Source organism: Scyliorhinus canicula, chromosome 16 (assembly GCF_902713615.1).
Source record: "Scyliorhinus canicula chromosome 16, sScyCan1.1, whole genome shotgun sequence".
In the NCBI taxonomy this organism is placed as follows: domain Eukaryota; kingdom Metazoa; phylum Chordata; class Chondrichthyes; order Carcharhiniformes; family Scyliorhinidae; genus Scyliorhinus; species Scyliorhinus canicula.
In genome coordinates this window covers 80,569,494-80,594,383 of record NC_052161.1, presented here as the reverse complement: position 1 = coordinate 80,594,383, position 24,890 = coordinate 80,569,494, and the positions used below count along the sequence as shown (strand labels likewise).

General features: G+C 48.8%; 1 protein-coding gene across 1 annotated transcript; it reads right to left on the bottom strand.

Moving 5' to 3' along the window:
• Positions 1–1,033: 1,033 nt before the first annotated feature.
• Positions 1,034–24,607, bottom strand: LOC119950996 (hexokinase-1-like). The gene is made up of 6 exons (XM_038774027.1): positions 24,514–24,607; positions 21,565–21,667; positions 19,730–19,802; positions 13,291–13,390; positions 13,014–13,197; positions 1,034–1,193 (listed from the first exon to the last, which is right to left on the bottom strand). Exons 1-6 carry the CDS (start codon positions 24,605–24,607, stop codon positions 1,034–1,036), a joined length of 714 nt encoding a protein of 237 aa, XP_038629955.1.
• Positions 24,608–24,890: the final 283 nt, after the last annotated feature.

Sequence of the window (24,890 nt, the reverse complement as noted above, 5' to 3'; positions counted from 1 at the left end):
CCTCCATCACTGCCCCTCCTCCATCACTGCCCCGCCTCCATCACTTCCCCGCCTCCATCACTGCCCCTCCTCCATGTCTGCCCCTCCTCCATCACAGCTCCTCCTCCAACACTTCCCTCCTCCATCACTTCCCCACCTCCATCTCTGCCCCCCTCCATCACTGCCCCTCCTCCATCACATCCCCACCTCCATCACTGCCCCTCCTCCATCACATCCCCACCTCCATCACTGCCCCGCCTCCATCACTGCCCCTCCTCCATCACATCCCCACCTCCATCACTGCCCCGCCTCCATCACTGCCCGCTCCAACACTGCCCCGCCTCCAGCACTGCCCCGCCTCCAACACTGCCCCGCCTCCAACACTGCCCCTCCTCCAACACTGCCCCCGCCTCCAACACTGCCCCGCCTCCATCACTGCCCCCGCCTCCAACACTGCCCCGCCTCCAACACTGCCCCGCCTCCAACACTGCCCCTCCTCCAACACTGCCCCTCCTCCAACACTGCCCAGCCTCCAACACTGCCCCCGTCTCCAACACTGCCCCCGTCTCCAACACTTCCCCGCCTCCATCACTTCTCCGCCTCCAACACTTCCCCGCCTCCATCACTTCCCCGCCTCCATCACTGCCCCGCCTCCATCACTTCCCCGCCTCCAACACTTCCCCGCCTCCATCACTTCCCCGCCTCCATCACTTCCCCGCCTCCAACACTTCCCCGCCTCCATCACTTCCCCGCCTCCATCACTTCCCCGCCTCCATCACTGCCCCTCCTCCATCACTGCCCCTCCTCCATCACTGCCCCTCCTCCATCACTGCCCCTCCTCCATCACTGCCCCTCCTCCATCACTGCCCCATCTCCATCACTGCCCCCCTCGATCACTGCCCCTCCTCCATCACGGCCCCTCCTCCATCACTGCCCTGCTTCTATCACTGCCCCGCCTCCATCACTTCCACGCCTCCATCACTATCCCGCCTCAATTTCAGGCTGCCTCCAGTAAGGTACGAATTTGAATACTGCTCTGTCTGTGCTGTAGCTCTTACTCATCTACTGCAATAACATCAGTATAGTCAATGGCTCCTTTGGTGAGAACTTTGGATGAAACCTTCCCGGTGAATAAAATGCCATCTCGAATTATTTTGACCAAGATAATCCGCACAAGTTCTCCGAGATAGAGTCCAGAAACCATTTTCTCAAACCTGCAAGACCAGAAAGAAATGTGGCTTTAGTCTGTTTTCACTTAATAAACCCATTGAGCATTTTGTCTCTTCCTCATTTAGGCTCGTCATTCTTTATGTTCCAGTGGACCATTGGGTTCCAGTGGACCAATGGGTGGCAGTGGACCAATGGGTGGCAGTGGACGGCAGTGGACCACTGGGTGGCAGTGAACCAATGGGTGGCAGTGGACCATTGGGTGGCAGTGGACGGCAGTGGACCACTGGGTGGCAGTGAACCAATGGGTGGCAGTGGACCATTGGGTGGCAGTGGACCAATGGGTGGCAGTGGACCAATGGGTGGCATTGGACCATTGGGTGGCAGTGGACCAATGGGTGGCAGTGGACCATTGGGTGGCAGTGGACCATTGGGTGGCAGTGGACCATTGGGTGGCAGTGAACCATTGGGTGGCAGTGGACCATTGGGTGGCAGTGGACCATTGGGTGGCAGTGGACCAATGAGTGGCAGTGGACCATTGGGTGGCAGTGGACCATTGGGTGGCAGTGGACCAATGGGTGGCAGTGGACCAATGGGTGGCAGTGGACGGCAGTGGACCATTGGGTGGCAGTGGACCACTGGGTGGCAGTGGACGGCAGTGGACCAATGGGTGGCAGTGGACCAATGGGTGGCAGTGGACCAATGGGTGGCAGTGGACCAATGGGTGGCAGTGAACCAATGGGTGGCAGTGGACGGCAGTGGACCACTGGGTGGCAGTGAACCAATGGGTGGCAGTGGACCAATGGGTGGCAGTGGACCATTGGGTGGCAGTGGACCAATGGGTGGCAGTGAACCAATGGGTGGCAGTGGACGGCAGTGGACCATTGGGTGGCAGTGGACCAATGGGTGGCAGTGGACCATTGGGTGGCAGTGGACCAATGGGTGGCAGTGAACCAATGGGTGGCAGTGGACGGCAGTGGACCACTGGGTGGCAGTGAACCAATGGGTGGCAGTGAACCAATGGGTGACAGTGGACCATTGGGTGGCAGTGGACCAATGGGTGGCAGTGGACCATTGGGTGGCAGTGGACCAATGGGTGGCAGTGGACCATTGGGTGGCAGTGGACCATTGGGTGGCAGTGGACCAATGGGTGGCAGTGGACCATTGGGTGGCAGTGGACCATTGGATGGCAGTGGACCAATGGGTGGCAGTGGACCATTGGGTGGCAGTGGACCATTGGGTGGCAGTGGACCAATGGGTGGCAGTGGACCATTGGGTGGCAGTGGACCATTGGATGGCAGTGGACGGCAGTGGACCATTGGGTGGCAGTGGACCAATGGGTGGCAGTGGACCAATGGGTGGCATACCTGCCCTTCTTCATATGTAAGCCAAGGTTAGTTTTTCAAACATGAGAAACAGGGGAAGAGAGGAAGTATTAATGGGATAAATCACCAGGTTGGGTGAAATGTACCCCAGGCTGTTAAAAGAAGTGAGGGAGGAATTGGGGTCTGTGTGACCATCATTTGCCAACCCTCATTGGCAGAGGATTGGAGGATTGCTAACATTGTACCTTTGTTTAAAAATGGACAATAAGAAGTCTTACAACACCAGGTTATAATCCAACATGTTTGTTTCAAACACTAGCTTTCGGAGCACTGCTCCTTCCTCAGGTGAATTTCAAAATGGAGTGAGGGAGAGACCAAATAATAACAGGCCAGTCAGTCTAACCTCACTGGTGGGAAAATTATTGGAGTCAATTCTGGCAAACAGGATACACTGTCACTTAGAAAGGCACAGGTTAATCAAGGGCAGTCAGCAGGCAATTATTGAGGGTTGATTGTGTTTGACGAACTTGATTTACTGTTTTGAGGAGGCAATGAGGATTGATGAGGATGGCGTGGTTGATGTGGTCTAGCTGGATTTTAGCATGGCTTTTGACAAGGTTCCATATGGCAGACTGACTGTTTGCACTGGGGTTCCACAGGGCTCAGTATTGATTCCCTGCTTTCTGTGGTGTATGTTCAGGATTGGGGTTTAAATCGAGGGGCCATGCTCAAGAATCATAGGGCGCGATTCTCCGCTGCCCACGACGGGTCGGAGAATAGCGGGAGGGCCTTCCCAACATTTTTCCCGACCTCCCGCTATTCTCCCCCCCCCCCCCCCCCCCCCCCCCCCCCCCCCCCCGGCCGCCCCACGACACTAATCGCTGCTCGCCATTTTTAACGGCGAACAGCGATTCTCCCCTGGCCGATGGGCCGAGTTCCCAGGCCTTTACGCCGTTTTCGCGAGCGCAAACACACCTGCTCTCACCGTTCGTGAAAACGGCCGCAAAGTGCCGTTCCGGACAACCATGGCACCGATTGGCACGGCCGCACCACGGCCGTGCCAAGGGTGGCATGGGCCCGCGATCGGTGCCCACCGATCGCGAGCAGCGGGTCCGATACCCGCGCACTCTTTGTTCCTCCGCCGCCCCGCAGGGTCAGTCCGTGGGGCGGCTGAGAGGCATGACGGCCCGCGCATGCGCGGGTTTGATGCATATGCGTGATGACGTCATCCGCGCATGTGCGGGTTGGAGCCGACCAATCCGCGCATGCGCGGCTGATGTCATCATGCGCGTCAGCCGCCGTGACGCTTGGCGCGCGGGCTTAGCGACGGTCGCTAAGCCCGCGATGCCGTGCTTCACGGGGCCGCGTTGCTGGCCCCGCCCGGGGGAAGAATCTGGTCCCGGGAGGGGGCGCGGAGGCTGCCGTGAAACACGGCCAGTTTCACGGCAGCCTTTACGACTCTCCGCATTTGCGGAGAATCGCGCCCACAGAATTCACAGAGCAGAAGGAGGACATTTGGCCCATCGAGTCTGCACTGGCCCTTGGAAAGCACCCTATCCAAGCCCACACTTCCACCCCATCCCTGCAACCCAGCAACCTCATCTAACCTGTTTTGAACATTAAGTGGCAGTTTATTATGGCCAATCCACCTAACCTGCACATCTTTGGACTGTGGGAGGAAACCGGAGCACCCAGAGGAAACCCACGTAGACACGGGAAGAACGTGCAGACTCTGCACAGACAGTGAGCTAGACGGGAATAGAACCTGGGACCCTGGAGCTGTGAAGCAACCGTGCGAACGACTGTGCTATCGTGCCGCCCGGATGATTTTGCAGATGACACTAAAATTGGCCATGTAGTCGATAGTGAGGAGGATAGCTGCAGACTGCAGGAGGATATTAATGGAATGGTCTGATGTGCAGAAAAGTAGTAAATGGAGTTGAACACAGAGAAGTGTGAAGTGATGCATTTGGGAAGGTCAAACAAGGCAAAGGATTACACAATAAAGGGGAGGATACGAAGTGTGGGACCTCGGAGTGAATGTCCACAGATTCCTGAAGGTAGCAGACAGATCCACAAGGTGCTTACAACAAATGGAATCCATTCCTATATTTAAGACAGCGGCATAAGAGCACTCTCAGTAAGCTTTGCGCACGTGACGTTGGACACAGCCTGAGTGGGGCAGCCAGAGTGGGGATTGAAAGTTTATCATTTGGAGCAGTGTGGTAATTCGGTGCAGAGTGGGAGGAGTTGATTTTTCCTTTTCATTTTGATTTCTTTTTTCTAGTAATTGGTAACTGGTAATCTGTGGGAGAGAGCCAGATTGCATCCTGGGAAGGTAAGTGATATAAAGACCTTTTCAAATTGTGGTGGGGAAAAAAACTGAAGTAACGCCACAGTAAAGCTGCGACCTGATCGGCTGGAAGGGAATCTGTCAAATTTGAAAAAAAAAAATTAAAAACTAATTAAATCTAATTAATTAACTAGGTAGAGGAGTAACTAAACCTGAGGGCAGACATAAAATTTTACAGTCAAAATTTAGCACCAAGGCCACATAGTTAATTATAACTTAATCTAATAACAATTGAAATATTTATTTTGAATTAATTAATTAGTGCTTAAATGTCACTCAGCGGGGTAAAGTGCTCTAACTGTGAGATGTGGCAGATCTGTGACGCTTCCAGCATTCTGGTCGACTACATCTGCAGCAAGTGTAACTAATGGCAGCTCCTCACAGACCATATGGTTTGGTTGGAGCAGCAGTTGGATGCACTTAAGAGCATGCAGGTGGCGGAAAGAGTCATAGATAAGAGTTATCGAGACATGGTCACACCCAAGGTGCAGGTAGACGGATGGGTGACCGCGAGAAAGGGAGGCAGTCAGTGAAGGATTCCCCTGTGGCTGTCCCCCTCTCGAACAGATATACCTTTTTGGATACTGTTGGGGGAAAACAACAGCAGGCTAGAAATGGGAGGATAGTGCAGCTAAACACGTGGCTAAACAGGTGGTGTAGGAGGGAGGGTTTCAGATTTCTGAACCATTGGGATCTCTTCCGGGGCAGGTGGGATCTTTACAAGAAGAACGGGTTACACCTAAACTGGAGGGGCACCGATATCCTGGCTGGGAGGTTTTCTTGAGTCACTCGGGAGGATTTAAACTAGTATGGCGGGGGGGGGGGGGGGGGGGGGGCGTTAGGGTTAGGGTTAGAAGGTGTGATAACTGAAGAGGAAATAGGAAACCAAAATAAGAGAATAGCATCATTCTCGGACAGAGCAAAACAGGTGACGAGTGTGAGAAGGGGGGTGATCAATGCAGGGTGAGGGTGTTGTATCTAAATGCACACAGTTTACGGAACACGGTAATTGAGTTTGGTGCGCACATTGGAATTGGCCGGTGCGATGTGGCAGAGTCCATTATTAAAGATGAAATTGCAGAGTACTTGGAAGTTTATGATAAAATAGGATTGAGTCAGCACAGCTTTGTCAAGGGGAGGTCATGTCTGACAAACCTGTTAGAGTTCTTTGAGGAAGTAACCAGGAAGTTAGACAAAGGAGAACCAGTGGACGTGATTTATTTAGATTTCCAGAAGGCCTTTGACAAGGTGCCACATAGAAGACTGTTCAATAAGTTAAGAGCTCATGGTGTTCAGGGTAAGGTCCTGGCACGGATAGAGGATTAGCTGACTGGCAGAAGGCAGAGAGTGAGGATAAAGGGGTCTTTTTCAGAATGGGAGCCGGTGACTAGTGCTGTGCCTCACAATATACATTAATGATCTGGAAGAAGGAACTGAAGGTACTGTTGCTAAGTTTGCAGATGATACAAAGATCTGTAGATGGACAGATAGTACTGAGGAAGCAGGCAGGTTGCTGAAGGACATGGATAGGCTAGGAGAGTGGGCAAAGAAGTGGCAGATGGAATACAATGTGGTAAAATATGCACTTTGAGGGAGAAATGGAGACAAACACTATTTTCTAACTGCTTAGGAAATCAGAAGTACAAAGGGATCAGAGGAGAGCTAGCAAGTTGGATACAGACTGGCTTGGGCAGAGACGTCAGAGGATCCAGCAGAGGGCAGCAGAGCAGAGCTTCCGATTGGCTGTTCCGGGGAGATTTGCATACGTGCAGTGCGGTCAGGGTAAGTTGAAGGTGGTTTGTGAAGGGGCTCTTCTCGAGTGGCAGCTTTACCCGAAACACTACTTACGTAGTGTCTCCCACCCATCCACCTCCTCTAACCAAACAAAAAGTTCTGTCCGTCGGCTTGCTAAACTAACAAGTTTTTTTTTTTAGTTTTCAGTAGTTGGGAAATTAGTTCAGAAGGAATGGAGGCTAGGGCAGTTTAATGTTCCTCCTGCAGAATGTGGGAGGAAAGGGTCACCTCGAGTCTCCCTGCTGACTACATCTGCGGGAAGTGCACCCAACTCCAGCTCCTCGAGAACCGCGTTAGGGACCTGGAGCTGGATGAACTTCGGATCATTCGGGAGGCGGAGGGGGTTGTTGAGAGGCGTTATAGGGAGGTAGTCACACCTCAGGTAAAAGAAGAAGGTAGATGGGTTACCGTCAGGGGAACGAGAGAGAACCGGCAGGCAGTGCAGGGATCCCCTGTGGTCGTTCCCCTCTATAACAAGTATACCATTTTGGATACTGTTGCGGGGGACGACTTACCAGGGGTAAGCAATGGGGCACAGGTCTCTGGCACAGAGTATGTCCCTGTTGCTCAGAAGGGAAGGGAGAAGAGGAACAGAGCACTTGTCATTGGGGACTCCATAGTTAGAGGAATCGACAGGAGGTTCTGTGGGAACGAAAGAGACTCACTGTTGGTGTGTTGCCACCCAGGTGCCAGGGTTAGTGATGTCTCTGATCGTGTTTTTGGGATCCTTAAGGGGGAGGGGGAGCAGCCCCAAGTCGTGGTCCACATAGGTACCAACGACATAGGTAGGAAGAGAGATGGGGATTTGAGACAGAAATTCAGGGAGCTAGGGTGGAAGCTGAGAGCTAGAACAAACAGAGTTGTTATCTCTGGGTTGTTACCCGTGCCACGTGCTAGCGAAGTGAGAAATAAGGAGAGAGAGGAGTTGAACACGTGGCTACAGGGATGGTGCAGGAGGGAGGGTTTTGGTTTCCTAGATAATTGGGGCTCATTCTGGGGTAGGTGGGACCTCTACAAACAGGATGGTCTTCACCTGAACAAGAGGGGAACCAATATCCTGGGGGGGAGATTTGCTAGTGCTCTTCGGGGGGTTTAAACTAATTCAGCAGGGGGATGGGAACCTAAATTGTAGTCCCAGTGTACAGGATGTTGAGAGTAGTGAGGTCAGGGATAGGGTTAAAGGTTCGAAAGAGGGCACCGGCAAGCAAGACGCTGGTTTGAAGTGTGTCTACTTCAACGCCAGGAGCATCCGGAATAAGGTGGGTGAGCTTGCAGCATGGGTTGGTACCTGGGATCTCGATGTTGTGCCGATTTCGGAGACATGGGTAGAGCAGGGACAGGAATGGTTGTTGCAGGTTCCAGGATTTAGATGTTTTTGTAAGAACAGAGAAGATGGTAAAAGAGGGGGGGGGGGGGGGGTGTGGCATTGTTAATCAAGGAAAATATTACGGAGGTAGAAAGGACGTTTGAGGACTCGTCTACTGAGGTAGTATGGGCCGAGATTAGGAACAGGAGAGGAGAGGGCACCCAGTTGGGAGTTGTCTATAGACCTCCGAATAGTTCCAGAGATGTGGAGGAAAGGATTGCAAAGATGATTCTCGACAGGAGCGAGAGTAACAGGGTAGTTGTTATGGGGGACTTTAACTTTCCAAATATTGACTGGAAATACTATAGTGCGAGAACTATAGATGGGTCAGTTTTTGTGCAGTGTGTGCAGGAGGGTTTTCTGACACAGTATGTAGACAGACCAACAAGGGGCGAGGCCACATTGGATTTGGTACTGGGTAATGAACCCGGCCAGGTGTTAGATTTAGATGTAGGTGAGCACTTTGGTGATAGTGATTACAATTCGGTTATGTTTACTTTAGCAATGGGCAGCGATAGGTATATACCGCAAGGCAAGAATTATAGCTGGGGGAAAGGCAATTATGATGCTACTCGGCAAGATTTAGGATGTATAGGATGGGGAAGGAAATTGCAGGGGATGGGTACAATCGACATGCGGAGCTTTTTCAAGGAACAGCTACTGCGTGTCCTTGTTAAGTATGTACCTGTCAGGCAGGGAGGAAGTTGTCGAGCAAGGGAACCGTGGTTTACTAAGGAAGTTGAAGCACTTGTCAAGTGGAAGAAGAAGGCTTATGTTAGGATGAGACATGAAGGCTCAGTTAGGGCACTTGAGAGTTACAAGTTAGCCAGGAAGTACCTAAAGGGAGAGTTAAGAAGAGTGAGGAGAGGACACGAAAAGTCATTGGCGGATAGGATCAAGGAAAACCCTAAGGCTTTCTATAGGTATATCAGGAACAAAAGAATGACTAGAGTAAGATTATGGCCAATCAAGGATAATAGTGGAAAGTTGTGTGTGGAATCAGAGGAGATAGGGGAAGCGTTAAATGGATATTTTTCGTCAGTGTTTACACTGGAGAAAGACAATGTTGTCGAGGAGGATACTCAGGTTCAGTCGACCAGGCTAGATGGAATTGAGGTTCACAAGGAGGAGGTGTTAGCAATTTTGGAAAGTATAAAAATAGATAAGTCCCCTGGGCCAGATGGGATTTACCCTAGGATTCTCTGGGAAGCCAGGGAGGAGATTGCAGAGCCTTTGTCCTTGATCTTTATGTCGTCTTTGTCAACAGGAATAGTGCCGGAAGACCGGAGGATAGCAAATGTTGTCCCCTTGTTCAAGAAGGGGAGTAGAGACAACCCTGGTAATTATAGACCTGTGAGCCTTACTTCGGTTGTGGGTAAAATGTTGGAAAAGGTTATAAGAGATAGGGTTCATAATCATCTTGAAAAGAACAAGTTGATTAGCGATATCAACACGGTTTTGTGAAGGGTAGGTCATGCTTCACAAACCTTATTGAGTTTTTTGAGAAGGTGACCAAACAGGTGGATGAGGGTAAAGCGGTTGATGTGGTGTATATGGATTTCAGTAAGGCGTTTGATAAGGTTCCCCACGGTAGGCTATTGCAGAAAATAAGGAAGTATGGGATTGAAGGTGATTTAGTGGTTTGGATCAGTAATTGGCTAGCTGAAAGAAGACAGAGGGTGGTGGTTGATGGCAAATGTTCATCCTGGAGTTCAGTTACTAGTGGTGTACCGCAAGGATCTGTTTTGGGGCCACTGCTGTTTGTCATTTTTATAAATGACCTGGAAGAGGGTGTAGAAGGATGGGTTAGTAAATTTGCAGATGACACGAAGGTCGGTGGAGTTGTGGATAGTGCTGAAGGATGTTATAGGATACAGAGGGACATAGATAAGCTGCAGAGCTGGGCTGAGAGGTGGCAGATGGAGTTTAATGCGGAAAAGTGTGAGGTGGTTCACTTTGGAAGGAGTAACAGGAATGCAGAGTACTGGGCTAATGGCAAGATTCTTGGTAGTGTAGAGGAACAGAGAGATCTCGGCATCCAGGTACATAAATCCCTGAAAGTTGCCACCCAGGTTAATAGGGCTGTTAAGAAGGCATATGGTGTGCTAGCCTTTATCAGTAGTCCCCCTACTGTGTTTCGGAGCCACAAGGTCATGCTGCAGCTGTACATAACTCTGGTGCGGCCGCTCCTGGAGTACTGCGTGCAGTTCTGGTCACCACATTATAGGAAGGTTGTGGAAACTTTGGAAAGGGTTCAGAGGAGATTTACTAGGATGTTGCCTGGTATGGAGGGAAGGTCTTACGAGGAAAGGCTCAGGGACTTGAGGTTGTTTTCGTTAGAGAGGAGAAGGCTGAGAGGTGACTTAATAGAGACATATAAGATAGTCAGAGGGTTAGATAGGATGGACAGTGAGAGTCTCTTTCCTCGGATGGTGATGACCAACACGAGGGGACATAGCTTTAAATTGAGGGGTGGTAGATATAGGACATTTGTCAGAGGCAGTTTCTTTACTCAGAGAGTAGTAGGGGTGTGGAACGCCCTGCCTGCAACAGTAGTAGACTCGCCAACTTTAAGGGCATTTAAGTGGTCACTGGATAGACATATGGATGAAAATGGAATAGTGTAGGTCAGATAGGCTTCAGATGGTTTCACAGGTCGGCGCAACATCGAGGGCCGAAGGGCCCGTACTGCGCTGTAATGTTCTATGTTCTATGTGCGGTATTGTTCTTTTTTCTTTATTTTTAAATTTGGGAGTCCTTGTTCACGATTCTCTTCAGGTTAACGTGCAGGTTCAGTCGGCAGTTAGGAAGGCAAATGCAATGTTAGCATTCATGTCAAGAGGGCTAAAATACAGGAGCAGGGATGCACTTCTGAGGCTATATAAAGCTCTGGTCAGATCCCACTTAGAGTATTGTGGGCAGTTTAGGGCCCCGTATCTAAGGAAGGATGTGCTGGCCTTGGAAAGGGTCCAGAGGAGATTCAGAAGAATGATACCTGGATCTTATCATATGAGGAATGTTTGAGGTCGGTATTCGTTGCAGTTTAAAAGGATGAGCGGTGGATCTTATTGAAACATACAGGATACTGCAAGGCCTGGATAGATGTGGAGAGGATGTTTCCACTTGTAGGAAAAACTAGAAGCAGAGGACACAATCTCAGACTAAAGGGACGATCCTTTAAAACAGAGATGAGGAGGAATTTCTTCAGCCAGAGGGTGGTGAATCTGTGGAACTCTTTGCCGCAGAAGGCTGTGGAGGCCAAATCACTGAGTGTCTTTAAGACAGAGATAGATAGGTTCTTGATTAGTAAGTTCTTTGAGAAGGTGACCAAACAGGTGGACGAGGGTAAAGCAGTTGATGTGGTGTATATGGATTTCAGTAAAGCATTTGATAAGGTTCCCCACGGAAGGCTATTGCAGAAAATACGGAGGCATGGAATTCAGGGCGATTTAGCAGTTTGGATCAGATATTGGTTAGCTGGAAGAAGACAAAGGGTGGTCGTTGATCGGAAATGTTCAGCCAGGAGTCCAGTTACTAGTGGTGTACCACAAGGATCTGTTTTGGGGCCACTGCTGTTTGTCATTTTTATAAATGACCTGGAGGAGGGCGTAGAAGGATGGTTGAGTAAATTTGCAGATGACACTAAAGTCGGTGGAGTTGTGGACAGTGCGGAAGGATGTTACAAGTTACAGAGGGACATAGATAAGCTGCAGAGCTGGGCTGACAGGTGGCAAATGGAGTTTAATGCAGAAAAGTGTGAGGTGATTCATTTTGGAAGGAATAACAGGAAGACAGAGTACTGGGCTAATGGTAAGATTCTTGATAGTGTGGATGAGCAGAGAGATCTCCGTGTCCATGTACATAGATCACTGAAAGTTGCCACCCAGGTTGAGAGGGTTGTTAAGAAGACGTACGGTGTGTTAGCTTTTATTGGTAGAGGGATTGAGTTTCGGAGCCATGAGGTTATGTTGCAGCTGTACAAAACTCTGGTGCGGCTGCATTTGGAGTATTGCGTGCAGTTCTGGTCGCCTCATTATAGGAAGGATGTGGAAGCATTGGAAAGGGTGCAGAGGAGATTTACAAGGATGTTGCCTGGTATGGAGGGAAGATCTTATGAGGGAAGGCTGAGGAACTTCAGACTGTTTTCGTTAGAGAGAAGAAGGTTAAGAGGTGACTTAATTGAGGCATACAAGATGATCAGAGGATTAGATAGGGTGGACAGTGAGAGCATTTTTCCTCGGATGGTGATGTCTAGCACGAGGGGACATAGCTTTAAATTGAGGGGAGATAGATATAGGACAGATGTCAGAGGTATGTTCTTTACTCAGAGAGTAGTAAGGGCATGGAATGCCCTGCCTGCAACAGTAGTGGACTCACCAACATTAAGGTCATTCAAATGGTCATTGGATAAACATGGATGTTAAGGGAATAGTGTAGATGGGCTTTAGAGTGGTTTCACAGGTCGGCACAACATCGAGGGCCGAAGGGCCTGTACTGCGCTGTAATGTTCTATGTTCTATGTTCCATAAGGGGATCAGGGCTTATGGGGAGAAGGCAGGAAAATGGGGATGAGAAAAATATCAGCCATGATTGAATGGCAGAGCCGATTCGATGGGCTGAGCGGCCTAATCTGCTCTTCTGTCTTATGGTCTTACATTAACCAAGACACAGAATATCAGAGCAGGGAAGTTATGTTGGATTCATTAGTTAGGCCCCCAACTTGAGTACTGTATGCAGTTCTCATTACTGAGAGGATGTCATTGCATTTGAGAAGGTACATAGGAGATATATAGAAATGCTGCCAGGACTGGAGAATTGCAGGTATGAGGAAAGATTGGATAGGCTTCGGTTGTCCTTGGATCAGAGGCAGCTAAGAGGTGATTTGACTGAGATGTACAAAATTGAGGGGCCTGGATAGAATGGATGGGAAAGACCTATACACTTTAGCGGCGAGGTCAGTGACTCGGCGTTATAAATTTAAAGCGATTGGTAGAAAGAATAGAGGGGAGATGAGAAAATTACAACTTACAGCTGTGTCCCTGGGTTGATGGAGCCAGCATCTACTTCCTTATCATATGAAGTCCGGAAGTTATCCAAAGAGCCATCATCCCCGAATGCACCCCATTCGGTGTTAATACACATCCTCCCTTCATCTCCTTCAATGGCCTGGATGTGTCTGAGCTCCTCCATGTAACAGGCATTAGTGCCTGTACCTGTGTAAGGGCAGATTGCTTATTCCAAGCCTCCACTTCATGCATGAAAGGAAATGTTTATAGACTGAAAAGTGATTATAAGCTGCAAATTACCAATAACAATGCCAACTTCACAATACGGGTCATCGAATCCACATGCCATCATGGTTCCCACGGTATCATTCACTAAGGCCAACACATCCACTTCATAATCCTAATAAAATAACAATATCTAACTGAATAAACACCGACATTCCACGGTCTAACAAAACATTCATTGCAAGAAAATGGGCAATAACAGCAGGAGTTAATGGATATTCGGTTTATGTTAGTCATGTGAGTGCAACATTATGTACGTTGTTCCATTACCACCACAACACTCCCAGGACAGGTAGAGCACGGGGCTAGATACAGAGTAAAGCTCCCTCCACACTGTCCCCATCAAACACTCCTAGGATTAGGACAACACAGGGTTCGATATAGTGTAAACCTTCCTCTGCACTGTCCCCATCAAACACTCCCAGGACAGGTACGGCACGGGGTTAAATACAGAATAAAGGTCTGTCTACACTGTCCCCATCAAACACTCCCAGGACAGGTACAGCACGGAGCTAGATACAGAGTAAAGCTCCCCCTCCACTGTCCCCATCAAACACTCCCAGGATTGGGACAGCACAGGGTTCGATATAGTGTAAACCTTCCTCTGCACTGTCCCCATCAAACACTCCCAGGACAGGTACAGCACGGGGCTAGATACAGAGTAAAGCTCCCTCCACACTGTCCCCATCAAACACTCCCAGGATTGGGACAGCACGGGGCTGGATACAGAGTAAAGCTCCCTCCACACTGTCCCCATCAAAGACTCCCAGGACAGGTACAGCATGGGGCTGGATACAGAGTAAAGCTCCCTCCACACTGTCCCCATCAAAGACTCCCAGGACAGGTACAGCACGGGGCTAGATACAGAGTAAAGCTCCCTCCACACTGTCCCCATCAAAGACTCCCAGGACAGGTACAGCACGGGGCTAGATACAGAGTAAACCTCCCTCCACACTGTCCCCATCAAACACTCCCAGGACAGGTACAGCACGGGGCTAGATACAGAGTAAAGCTCCCTCCACACTGTCCCCATCAAAGACTCCCAGGACAGGTACAGCAGGGGGCTAGATACAGAGTAAAGCTCCCTCCACACTGTCCCCATAAAACACTCCCAGGATTGGGACAGCACAGGGTTCGATATAGTGTAAACCTTCCTCTGCACTGTCCCCATCAAACACTCCCAGGACAGGTACAGCACGGGGTTAGATACAGAGTAAAGCTCCCTCTACACTGTCCCCATCAAACACTCCCAGGGCAGGTACAGCACAAGGTTAAATACAGATGTTATACCGTCAATTCACTGTGAGACCATGAGAACGAGTGAACATTAGGCTTTAATATCCATGAACCCGCCTGCCAGAGTCGGCTGTACAAATGAGTGCCACCCACAGGTGGCCGGACTATATATGGCCCCAGTGAGGGCGGAGCCAGAGGCGGAGCCCACCGGGGTTCCAGTACAGTACCTGGAAGTAGCCCGTATTATCACTTCCAGGTCATGGGGTACATCATTATACAGACAGTACAGACAGCTCATGCATTAGGTGAAGTACATTCACCACTACAGAATACAGCTCACGCTACGCTGTCCCATCAAACACTCCCAGGACAGGTTCAGCACAGGGTTAGATACAGAGTAAAGCTCCCTCTACATTGCCCCCCTCAAAGACTCCCAGGACAGATACAGCGCGGTGTTAGACACAGAGTAAAGCTCCCTCTAGACTCTCCCCATCAAACACTCCCAGGACAGGTACAGCATGGTGTTAGACACAGAGTAAAGCTCCCTCTAGACTGTCCCCATCAAACACTCCAGGACAGGTCCAGCACAGGGTAACATCCAGAGTGAAGCTCCCTCTGCACTGCCCTGTTCAAAGGCTCCCTGGACAGGTAGAGCACAGGGTTAGATACAGGGTGAAGCAACCTCTACACTGCCCCTTTCAAAGACTCCAAGGATTGGTACAACATGGGGTTTGTTACGACACCGTGAGCGAGCATGCGGTCAATTCCAGCCAACCTTGTCTCGGAGTCGCAATGCAACTGAGTTAGGAAATAATTCTGATAAATTGGTGTTGAGATTTTGGCCCTAGACTGCTCCAATGCAGTAAAAACGTTGACAAACTGTTTATTAATAACAAGAGGAAAAGATGAATATATGAAAAAAGTAACAGAGCACTGGTCTACCAAGCTATCTAATCCCAAATCCCTGTTCCACCCTATGCCAAACAAACACAAGACAGATATACGGTGTAAATGGAGGGGAAAAAACAACAGGAATTAAGAGTTATGAGAAGGTTGTTATCTGCCGACATGCCAGTCTTTGTAGCCGCAATCTCCTAATGATGTCTTCAACCGGAACCTGCCGGCTTTAGAATGCTCTCTAAATCGGCAGGCTGAGAGAGAGAGGGAGGGAAAAAGAGAGAGAGAGAGAAAGAGAGTTTTAAGACTGTCTCATTGGATCTCTCCAAAGAACTCAAGAGAAAATGGAACTTTTCAGAAGATCTTCCTTCCTTCTGGAACTTTCTGACTGGCTCCATCGATCAAAGTATCAACAGGAGAAGGCTGAGAATGTTACATTGACTGATTGATTACTTGCCAAGTCTATCAAACGCCCTCACAGGTTCTGCCACAGAACCGAGAGAAGACATCGTGGTCTGGCCCAATAAGACAGGGGTGTTCCAGCTTTGCTTAAAATGTGTAGTTTAGGGCAGCACAGTGGCACAGTGGTTAGCACAGCTGCCTCGTGGCGCCAATGTTCCAGGTTCGATCCCTGTTCTGTATAGAGTTTGCACATTCGCCCCGTGTCTGCATGGGTTTCGCCCCCAAAACCCAAAGATGTGCAGAATAGGTGGATTGGTCATGCTAAAATGCCCCTTAATTGGAAAAAAATGAATTGGATATTGTAAATTTTTTTTAATGTGTAGGTTCCCCATGGTTGGCTCATGAAGAAAGTAAGGAGGTGTGGGATAGAGGGAAATTTGGCCAATTGGATAAGTAACTGGCTATCACACAGAGGGTGGTGGTGGATGGAAATTTTTCTGACTGGAGACCAGTTACCAGCGGTGTACCACAGGGATCAGTGCTGGGTCCTCTGCTATTTGTGATTTTTATCAATGACTTGGAGGAGGGGGCTCAAGGGTGGGTCAGCAAATTTTCTGATGACACCAAGATTGGTGGAGTAGTGGATGAGGTGGAGGGCTGTTGTAGGCTGGAAAGAAACATTGATAGGATGAGAGCTGGGCCAAAAAATGGCAGATGGAATTTAACCCTGATAAGTGTGAGGTGATTTATTTTGGTTAGACAAATTTGAATGCGGATTACAGGGTCAAAGGCAGGGTTCTGAGGAATGTGGAGGAACAGAGAGATCTTGGGGTTCATGTCCACAGATCTCTGAAGGTTGCCACTCAAGTGGATAGAGCCGTGAAGAAAGCCTATAGTGTGTTAGCGTTTATTAACAGGGGGCTTGAGTTTAAGAGCCGTGGGGTTATGCTGCAACTGTACATGACCCTGGTGAGACCACATTTGGAGTATTGTGTGAAGTTTTGGTCACCTCACAGTAGGAGGGATGTGGAAGCATTGGAAAGGGTGCAAATGAGATTTAACAGGATGCTACCTGGTTTGGAGGGTATGAGGAAAGGTTGAGGGAGCTAGGGCTTTTCTCTTTGGAGCGGAGGAGGATGAGAGGCGACTTAATAGAGGTTTATAAGATGATGAGGTAGATAGATAGAGTGGACGTTCAGAGACTATTTCCTCGGGTGGATGTAGCTGTTACAAGGGGGCATAACTATAAGGTTCGGGGTGGGAGATATAGGAGGGATATCCGAGGTAGGTTCTTTACTCAGAGAGTGATTAGGGTGTGGAATGGACTGCATACTGTGATAGTGGAGTCAGACTTTGGGAACTTTCAAGTAGTTATTGAATGGGCACATGGAGTACACCAGAATGACAGGGAGTGGGATAGCCTGATCTTGGTTTCGGATAAAGCTCGGCACAATATCGAGGGCCGAAGGGCCTGTTCTGTGATGTACTGTTCTATGTTCTATGTTGACAGAAATCCCAAATGACGCAGTAATGTTGCAGCAGCTAACCAGAAGGCTGTAGATCAAAGCAGCCAGCAGGAAGGGGATAAAAAATGAATAAAGGCAGACAAAATGTTTTCCCACAACATAATAACAGGTTACTGATAGACTAGAGTTCCCTATACACTGTCCCATCAAACACTCCCAGGACAGGTACAGAACGATTTGAAAAGCTACACCATACTCATCAAACACTCCCAGGAGTGGGGCAGCAGGGTAGCATGGTGGTTAGCATAAATGCTTCACAGCTCCAGGGTCCCAGGTTCGATTCCCGGCTGGGTCACTGTCTGTGTGGAGTCTGCATGTCCTCCCCCTGTGTGCGTGGGTTTCCTCCGGGTGCTCCGGTTTCCTCCCACAGTCCAAAGATGTGCGGGTTAGGTGGATTGGCCATGCTAAATTGCCCGTAGTGTCCTAATAAAAGTAAGGTTAAGGGGGGGGTTATTGGGTTACGGGTATAGGGTGGATACGTGGGTTTGAGTAGGGTGATCATGGTTCGGCACAACATTGAGGGCCGAAGGGCCTGTTCTGTGCTGTACTGTTCTATGTTCTATGTTCTAGGACACTCCCACCTATTTGATGGAGCCAGTGTAGAGACCTTTAGCCTGTATATAACCCTGAAAATTATGTATCCTGAGAGTGTTCAATGGAGACAATGTAGAGCGAGCTTTAGTCTGTATCTAACCCCATGCTGTAGCTGCCCTGGGAGTGTTTGATGGGACAGTGGACAGGTACAGCACAGGGTTAGATGCAGCAAAAAGCTATCTATCTCAACATTTTCCCGAACAAGCACTCTCAGGACAGGAACTGCATGGGTTAGATCCGGAGAAAATCTCCCTCAAACTTGTTGGATTCACCTTAATCCAACTTGCCAAGGACTTTTCATGACCCCTCCGAGTTCTCCTAATTTCCCACTTGAGTAGCTTCCTACTTTATTTATATTCCTCAAGGGTTTTGACTGTCCCCACCCTTCTAGACCATACAAATGTCTTCTTTTTCTTTTTGACGAGATTCACAATATCCCTCGTTATCCAAGGCTTCCTAAACTTCTCATACTTATCCATTGTTTTCTCAGGAACATGACTTTCCTGAATCCTAATCAACTGTTGCTTGAAAGACTCCCACCATGTTCGATGTTGATTTATCATCCAATAGCCGCACCCAATCCAAATTCTTCAATTCCTGTCTGATGTTATCGTAATTTACCTTTCTCCACTTACGTACATTGATGCATCCCTCATCCAAAAGTACCCTAAACATTATTACAGGCCCCCAACTGCCAACGAGAGATAGAGGAGTATATAAGTAGACAGATATTGGATAGGTGCAAAAGTAACAGGGTTGCTGTGGCAAGGGATTTTAATTTCCCTATATTGACTGGGACTCACGTAGTGCTCGGAGTTTGGATGGGGCAGAGTTTGGTAAGGTGTATCCGGGAAGGCTTCTTGATGTAATATGTAGATAGTCCAATTAGGGAAGGAGCAGTATTGGGGAATCAGCCAGGAGGAATAAGTTTAAGAGCCATGAGGTTTTGCTGCAGCTTTAAAAAACTCTAGTTCGACCACACTTGGAATATTGTGTCCAGTTCTTGTCGCCTCATTATAGGAAGGATGTGGATGTTTTGGAGAGGGTGATTTAAAGAAATCATAATGGCTGAATAACAGCTATTACACTTTATATTTGACAAGCACAAAATGGCTGAGGATCTCGATAAAACTCTGCAAACGTTTGCAGAACCAATTTGAAAGAAAAGCGTTTTGTATTTGAGAATTTGGAGCTGGCTTATGGCCATTGCATTTTCCTAGCTCAGTAAGAAGTCTTACAACACCAGGTTAAAGTCCAACAGGTTTGTTTCAAACACGAGCTTTTGGAGCACGGCTCCTTCCTCAGGTGAATGGAGAGGTATGTTCCAGAAACATTTATATAGACAAAGTCAGAGATGCCAGACAATGCTTGGAATGCGAGCATTTGCGGGAAATCAAATAATTACAGATCCAGAGATAGGGGTAACCCCAGGTTAAAGAATTGTCTCAAGCCAGGACAGTTGGTAGGATTTCGCAAGCCCAGGCCAGATGGTGGGGGATCAATGTAATGCGACATGAATCCCAGGTCCCAGTTGAGGCCGTATTCATGTGTGCGGAACTTGGCTATAAGTTTCTGCTCGGCGATTCTGCGTTGTCGCATATCCTGAAGGACGGCTTGGAGAACGCTAACCCGGAGATCAGAGGCTGAATGCCCTTGACTGCTGAAGTGTTCCCCGACTGGAAGGGAACATTCCTGCCTGGTGATTGTCGCACGATGCCCGTTCATTCATTGTCGCAGCGTCTGCATGGTCTCGCACGCATGAGTGCGGCCTCAAATAATGTTTCGACAAAATGACAGACAAATTGTGTGATCAAATTAGAAGAATTATTGATGATCTCAGACCAATCAAAGCTTTGAAGAGGCTGAGACTTCCTAGATAATAACACAGTAATTTCCTTAAAAAAATGAATTTCGGGATGATAAGACAGTGCTTTTCGCTATGCTATCTGCTTGTGCTGTGAAATCGTTATTCTAACTTAAACTGCGCAGTGTCCACATACTGTGCATATATGATTTGAATTGTTAATGTATCTTGAATTCAACCTATCTGTAATTGCGAGAGAAAATCATTTCGACAAAGCTTCCTGCAGGGCTGAGTTGAAAACGTCTTAATAATCGATAAGAGAACCAATCGTCAGTAGACACACCAAATTAAAGTGGCTAATTGATATTAAAACCCAATTTAAGTTCAGTCTCAAGGTCTGTTCAATTAATATATATGTGCAGTGAAATGTTCAGATCATAACAACCCTTCCCTTTCAGGATGTCCTGTGTTTGTTCAATGGGCAGCACATTAGCACAGTGGCTTTACAGCTCCAGGATCCCAGCTTGGGTCACTGCAGTGTGGAGTCTGCACGTTCTCCCCGTGTCTGCGTTTCCTCCGGGCGCTCCGGTTTCCTCCCACAATCCAAAAATGTGTGGGTTAGGTGGATTGGCTTTGATAAATTGCCCTTAGTGTCCAAAGAAAAGTTAGGTGGGGTTACTGGGTTACAGGGGTAGGGTGGAGGTGTGGGCTTAAGTAGGGTGCTCTTTCCAGGGGTCGGTGCAGACTCGATGGGCCGAATGGCCTCCTTCTGCACTGTAGATTCTATGATTCAGAGACATCCTTGACCATGGAACCAAGGAGGCATCATTCCATCCTGGAGTCTCTTTCCCATCCACGGAAGTGCCTATCTGTGCCCCTTACTATAGATTCCCCTATAACTATCGCTCTCCTGCACTTTGCCCTCCCCTGCAGAGCAACAGAGCCAGTTGTGGTGCCACTGTTCAGGCTGTTGTAGTTTTCCCCAGATAGACTATCCTCCCCCAACAGTATCCAAAACGGTACTCCTGTTTGGAGAGGGGGACAGCCACAGGGGATTCCTGCACTGACTGCCTGCCCTTTCTAGGGGTCACCCTGCACCTTGGTCTGCCTGCACCTTGGCTGTAACCATGTCTCTATAACTCCTATCTATGACGCTTTCCGCCACCTGCATGCTCCAAAGTGCACACAACTGCTGCTCCAACCGAAGGTCTGTGAGGAGCTGTCTTTGATTACACTTCCTGCAGACGTGGTTGACTGGAACGCTGGAAGCGTTACGTATCTCCCACAATTATCACCCTCGGCTTCTCCCCAGCCTTGGGCTTCAGTCGGAGTGACCTGTGGGCCCTGTTGATCTCCGGTGGCTTGGGAAGCTGTCCCTTCCAGCCAAGTTGCCCAGCATCTGGGCCATGTAGTCAGTCAGATCTATGCGCTCCACACCCTCTGGGAGGCCCACTATTTGAATATTCTGCTGCCGCGATCTGATCCCCGACCTTCCCCTTCAGGCTCCCTTGAGTCCCCACCAACCTTTTTATCTCTGCTGCCAGAGCAACGATCCTGTCACTCTGCTCGATTGATGACTTTTCGAGCTCCTGGATTATCTTTCCCTAAGCCTCCAGCTTTTTCCCCATTCCATTCAGCACTGTTTGCATTTCAATAGGCGCATCCACCACCACCACCTTGACCACCACCCCGGTCTCCACTTTAACGTCTTCCTTCATTGCGGTCAATTCCATTGGTTAGGGATGTCTTCCATCCCTCCCCAGGTGGGAGGGGGGAGCATGGTTCATTGGTCTCCCTGTCTCGGGGGTGGCCGTGAACTCTTCGCCTCACGGGTCCGCTGACTTGTTCGCTGCTACTCCCCTTTTTGACACTGCTTCTGACTTCTCTGTGATCTCTTGAGCTGCTGCCATATTGCTCTTCTTCTTTGCCTTTTCTGTTTAACAGTTGAATAAGTCCAAATTTTGCAGTTAAATTCAGCCAAAAGTGCCTATTTTACTGTGTTCTGGAGGAGAGCCACCTGATGTGCGACTGCTCAGCACATCCCTGCTACCAGAAGTCTAGTGATTCATTTCCAACAACACCCAGATTCCTCGGTACTGCAGTATTTTGCAGTCTCGCTATTTAAATAATATTCTGCTTTTCTATTCTTCCTCCCACCAGAATCCAAGTCATTAATACCTGACACCCAGCGCTCATTGCAATTTTTCAATTTGAAAATGACCCATTTATCCTGTTAGCTCATTAATCCTCTATTCATAGTAAAGTAGATCATAGATCATAGAATTTACAGTGCGGAAGGAGGCCATTCGGCCCATCGAGTCTGCACCAGCCCTTGGAAAGAGCACCCAAGCCCACACCTCCACCCCATCCCCTTTACCCAGTAACCCCACCCAGCACTAAGGGCAATTATGGACACAAAGGACAATTTAGCATGGCCAATCCACCTAACCCGCACATCTTTGGACTGTGGGCGGAAACCGGAGCACGCGGAGGAAACCCACGCACTCACAGGAAGAACGTGCAGACTCTGCATAGACAGTGACCCAAGCCGCAAATCAAACCTGGGACCCTGGAGCGGTGAAGCAATTGTGCTAACCACAATGCTACTGTGCTGCCCAAAAAAGTGTCACACGAACACCATTGTGACATTATCATAAATGTTGGAACTGCAAGGGTTAATGAAATGTCTAAATAAACCACTAGAGGGAGCTAGATGTACAATTATAAAAGACATTTATGGGTGAGAGGTTGAGGAGAAAGCTGGAGAACAGGCTGAAGCAAAGATAGTGTGAGCGAGAACAGATCATAGTTAATGTAATAGTGTAGCGATTAGTAGCAGATGAGTGTAGATGTTTATAATCAGCTGTGAATTAAAAAGGAGTAAGTGACTACTTGATATAAATGGCTCGGAAATTCCATTTAAGATAGAGACAGGACCACACCCAAATTTAATATCTGAGATGAACTTAAGACAAGCATACAGTACACCGCAAATACAGAAATCTATCTGCTGGTGAACTGAATATAATGGGAATACAATCGCCACAAGAGGCTCCTGCTGTCTCATTGTTAGAAATGGTGACATTGAAATACTAATCGAATTTGAGATAGTGGCAGATGGTAAATCATCGCTACTTATGGATGCTTGCGATAAATTAAACCCACTTGAAAGGATACACAGAGCAAGAATTTGAATGATCAGCATAAAGAACCAGGATAAGACTTAGTTGTTGCTGATACCCTATCCAGAGCTCCAGACACTCAGATACAGTACACATAATGGAAGCACACGCTTAATTTGTTGCTGAGATACTACCAGTATCTGGCAGAAAGCTACGAATCATCAAAGAAAAAACAGAAAAGGGTTTGACACTCTAGATGGTCATCAAATACCTCAAAAAAGCTCGTCCCAATGGATGTTGCTTAGCTTTTCGCAGTATCAAAGATGACCTCACAGTAATTAACGGATTCCTACTCAAAAGAGACAGGATAGTAATTCCTTCATACCTCCGACAGGGTATCTTAGAACAGATACACAAGGGTCACCAAGGTATTGACAAATGTCATAGACGAGCAAGACAATCTGTGTACTGGTCTGGAATCAACAAGGATGTGGACAATCATGTGCCGGAATGCAGCATTTGTCAGATGCATCAATCTGTGCAATGCAAAGAAAGCTTGGAAGAAAATTAACTCGTCACCAATCCACGGATGAAAGTTGGTATGGATTTGTTCTACTTTAAAGGATGACAATCTAGTCATAATTGATTACTATTCCAAATATCCCGGGGTGATGACGCTGAATGATTCAACAATGAGATCTGTAATATCAGCAGCAAAATCCATTTTTGTTCTCCGTGGAATACCATTATATGTTGTCTCTGACAATGTTCCTTACTTCACAAGCTGCAGAACGGTACAATTTTAATCACATCACATCAAGCCATGTATGCTCAATCAAATGGCAAAGCAGAGAAAGGTGTTGGAATAGTCAAAGAACTATTCAATGAAGTAAGCGATGACACCAAAGACTACTGCTAGTGGGTGGCAGGGTAGCACAGTGGTTAGCTCTGTGCATCACAGCTCCAGGGTCCCAGGTTTGATTCCCAGCTTGGGTCACTGTGTGTGCGGAGTCTGCACGCTCTCCCCCTGTCTGCGTGGGTTTCCTCTGAGTGCTCCGGTTTCCTCCCACAATCCAAAGATGTGGGGCGGAATTCTCCGCAGGGGGCCGAATTCATGAAGGCCGTCGTGAACTCGGCCCAGATTCACGACGGCCTCGGAGCCCGTTCCCCGCACCTAATTCACCCCACCCGGGGGGCTAGGAGCGGGCCTCTGTCTTTCTCGGCAGCGACCTCATCACGCCGAGAATGTGAAGTCATCCGCGCATGCGCGGGTTGCCTGTTCCAACCCGCGCATGCGCGAATGACTTCATCACGCAGAAGGCACGAACCCGCGCATGCACGGTGGCCGTCTTTCTCCTCAGCCGCCCGGCAAGACGTGGTGGCTTGATCTTGCCGGGGGGGTCGGAGGGGAAAGAGTGCGTCCGTTTTGGACGCTGGCCCGACGATCGGTGGGTGGGCACCAATCGCGGGCCTGTCCCCTCCTGAGCACAGTCGCGGTGCTCCCGTTCCAATAGATGCAAACGGGCCGTGGTGAAACGGACGTCTCCAGCACATGTCTGCCCTGCGCGCTCCACCAACCCATTGTACGCCGGGTGGTATGGAGCGGTGCGGATATAGCATATGCAGTTTATCTTCATGAACCTCGCAAACTCCTCACTTGTGAAAGGAATGCAGCTGTCCGTGACGAGCACCTCAGGGAGGCCATGCGTACTGAAAGACAAACGCATCTTCTCAATCGTTGCACAGGACATTGTGCGTACCATCTTATGCACCTCTAGCCATTTAGACTGGGCATCAATTAATAGAAGGAACATGGATCCTTGAAAAGGCCCGGCGCAATCAGCATTCAAGCGTGCCCAAGGCCACCCTGGTCATTCCCAGTGATGTAGGCGCTCGGCCGGCGGAAGCTTCTGATGCTCCTGGCAAATGGAGCAGTTTTGGGCCACCTTCTCAATGTCGGTGTCGAGGCCTGGCCACCAGACATATCTCCGGGCCAACATTTTCATTTTGGTCACACCCGGGATGCCCATTGTG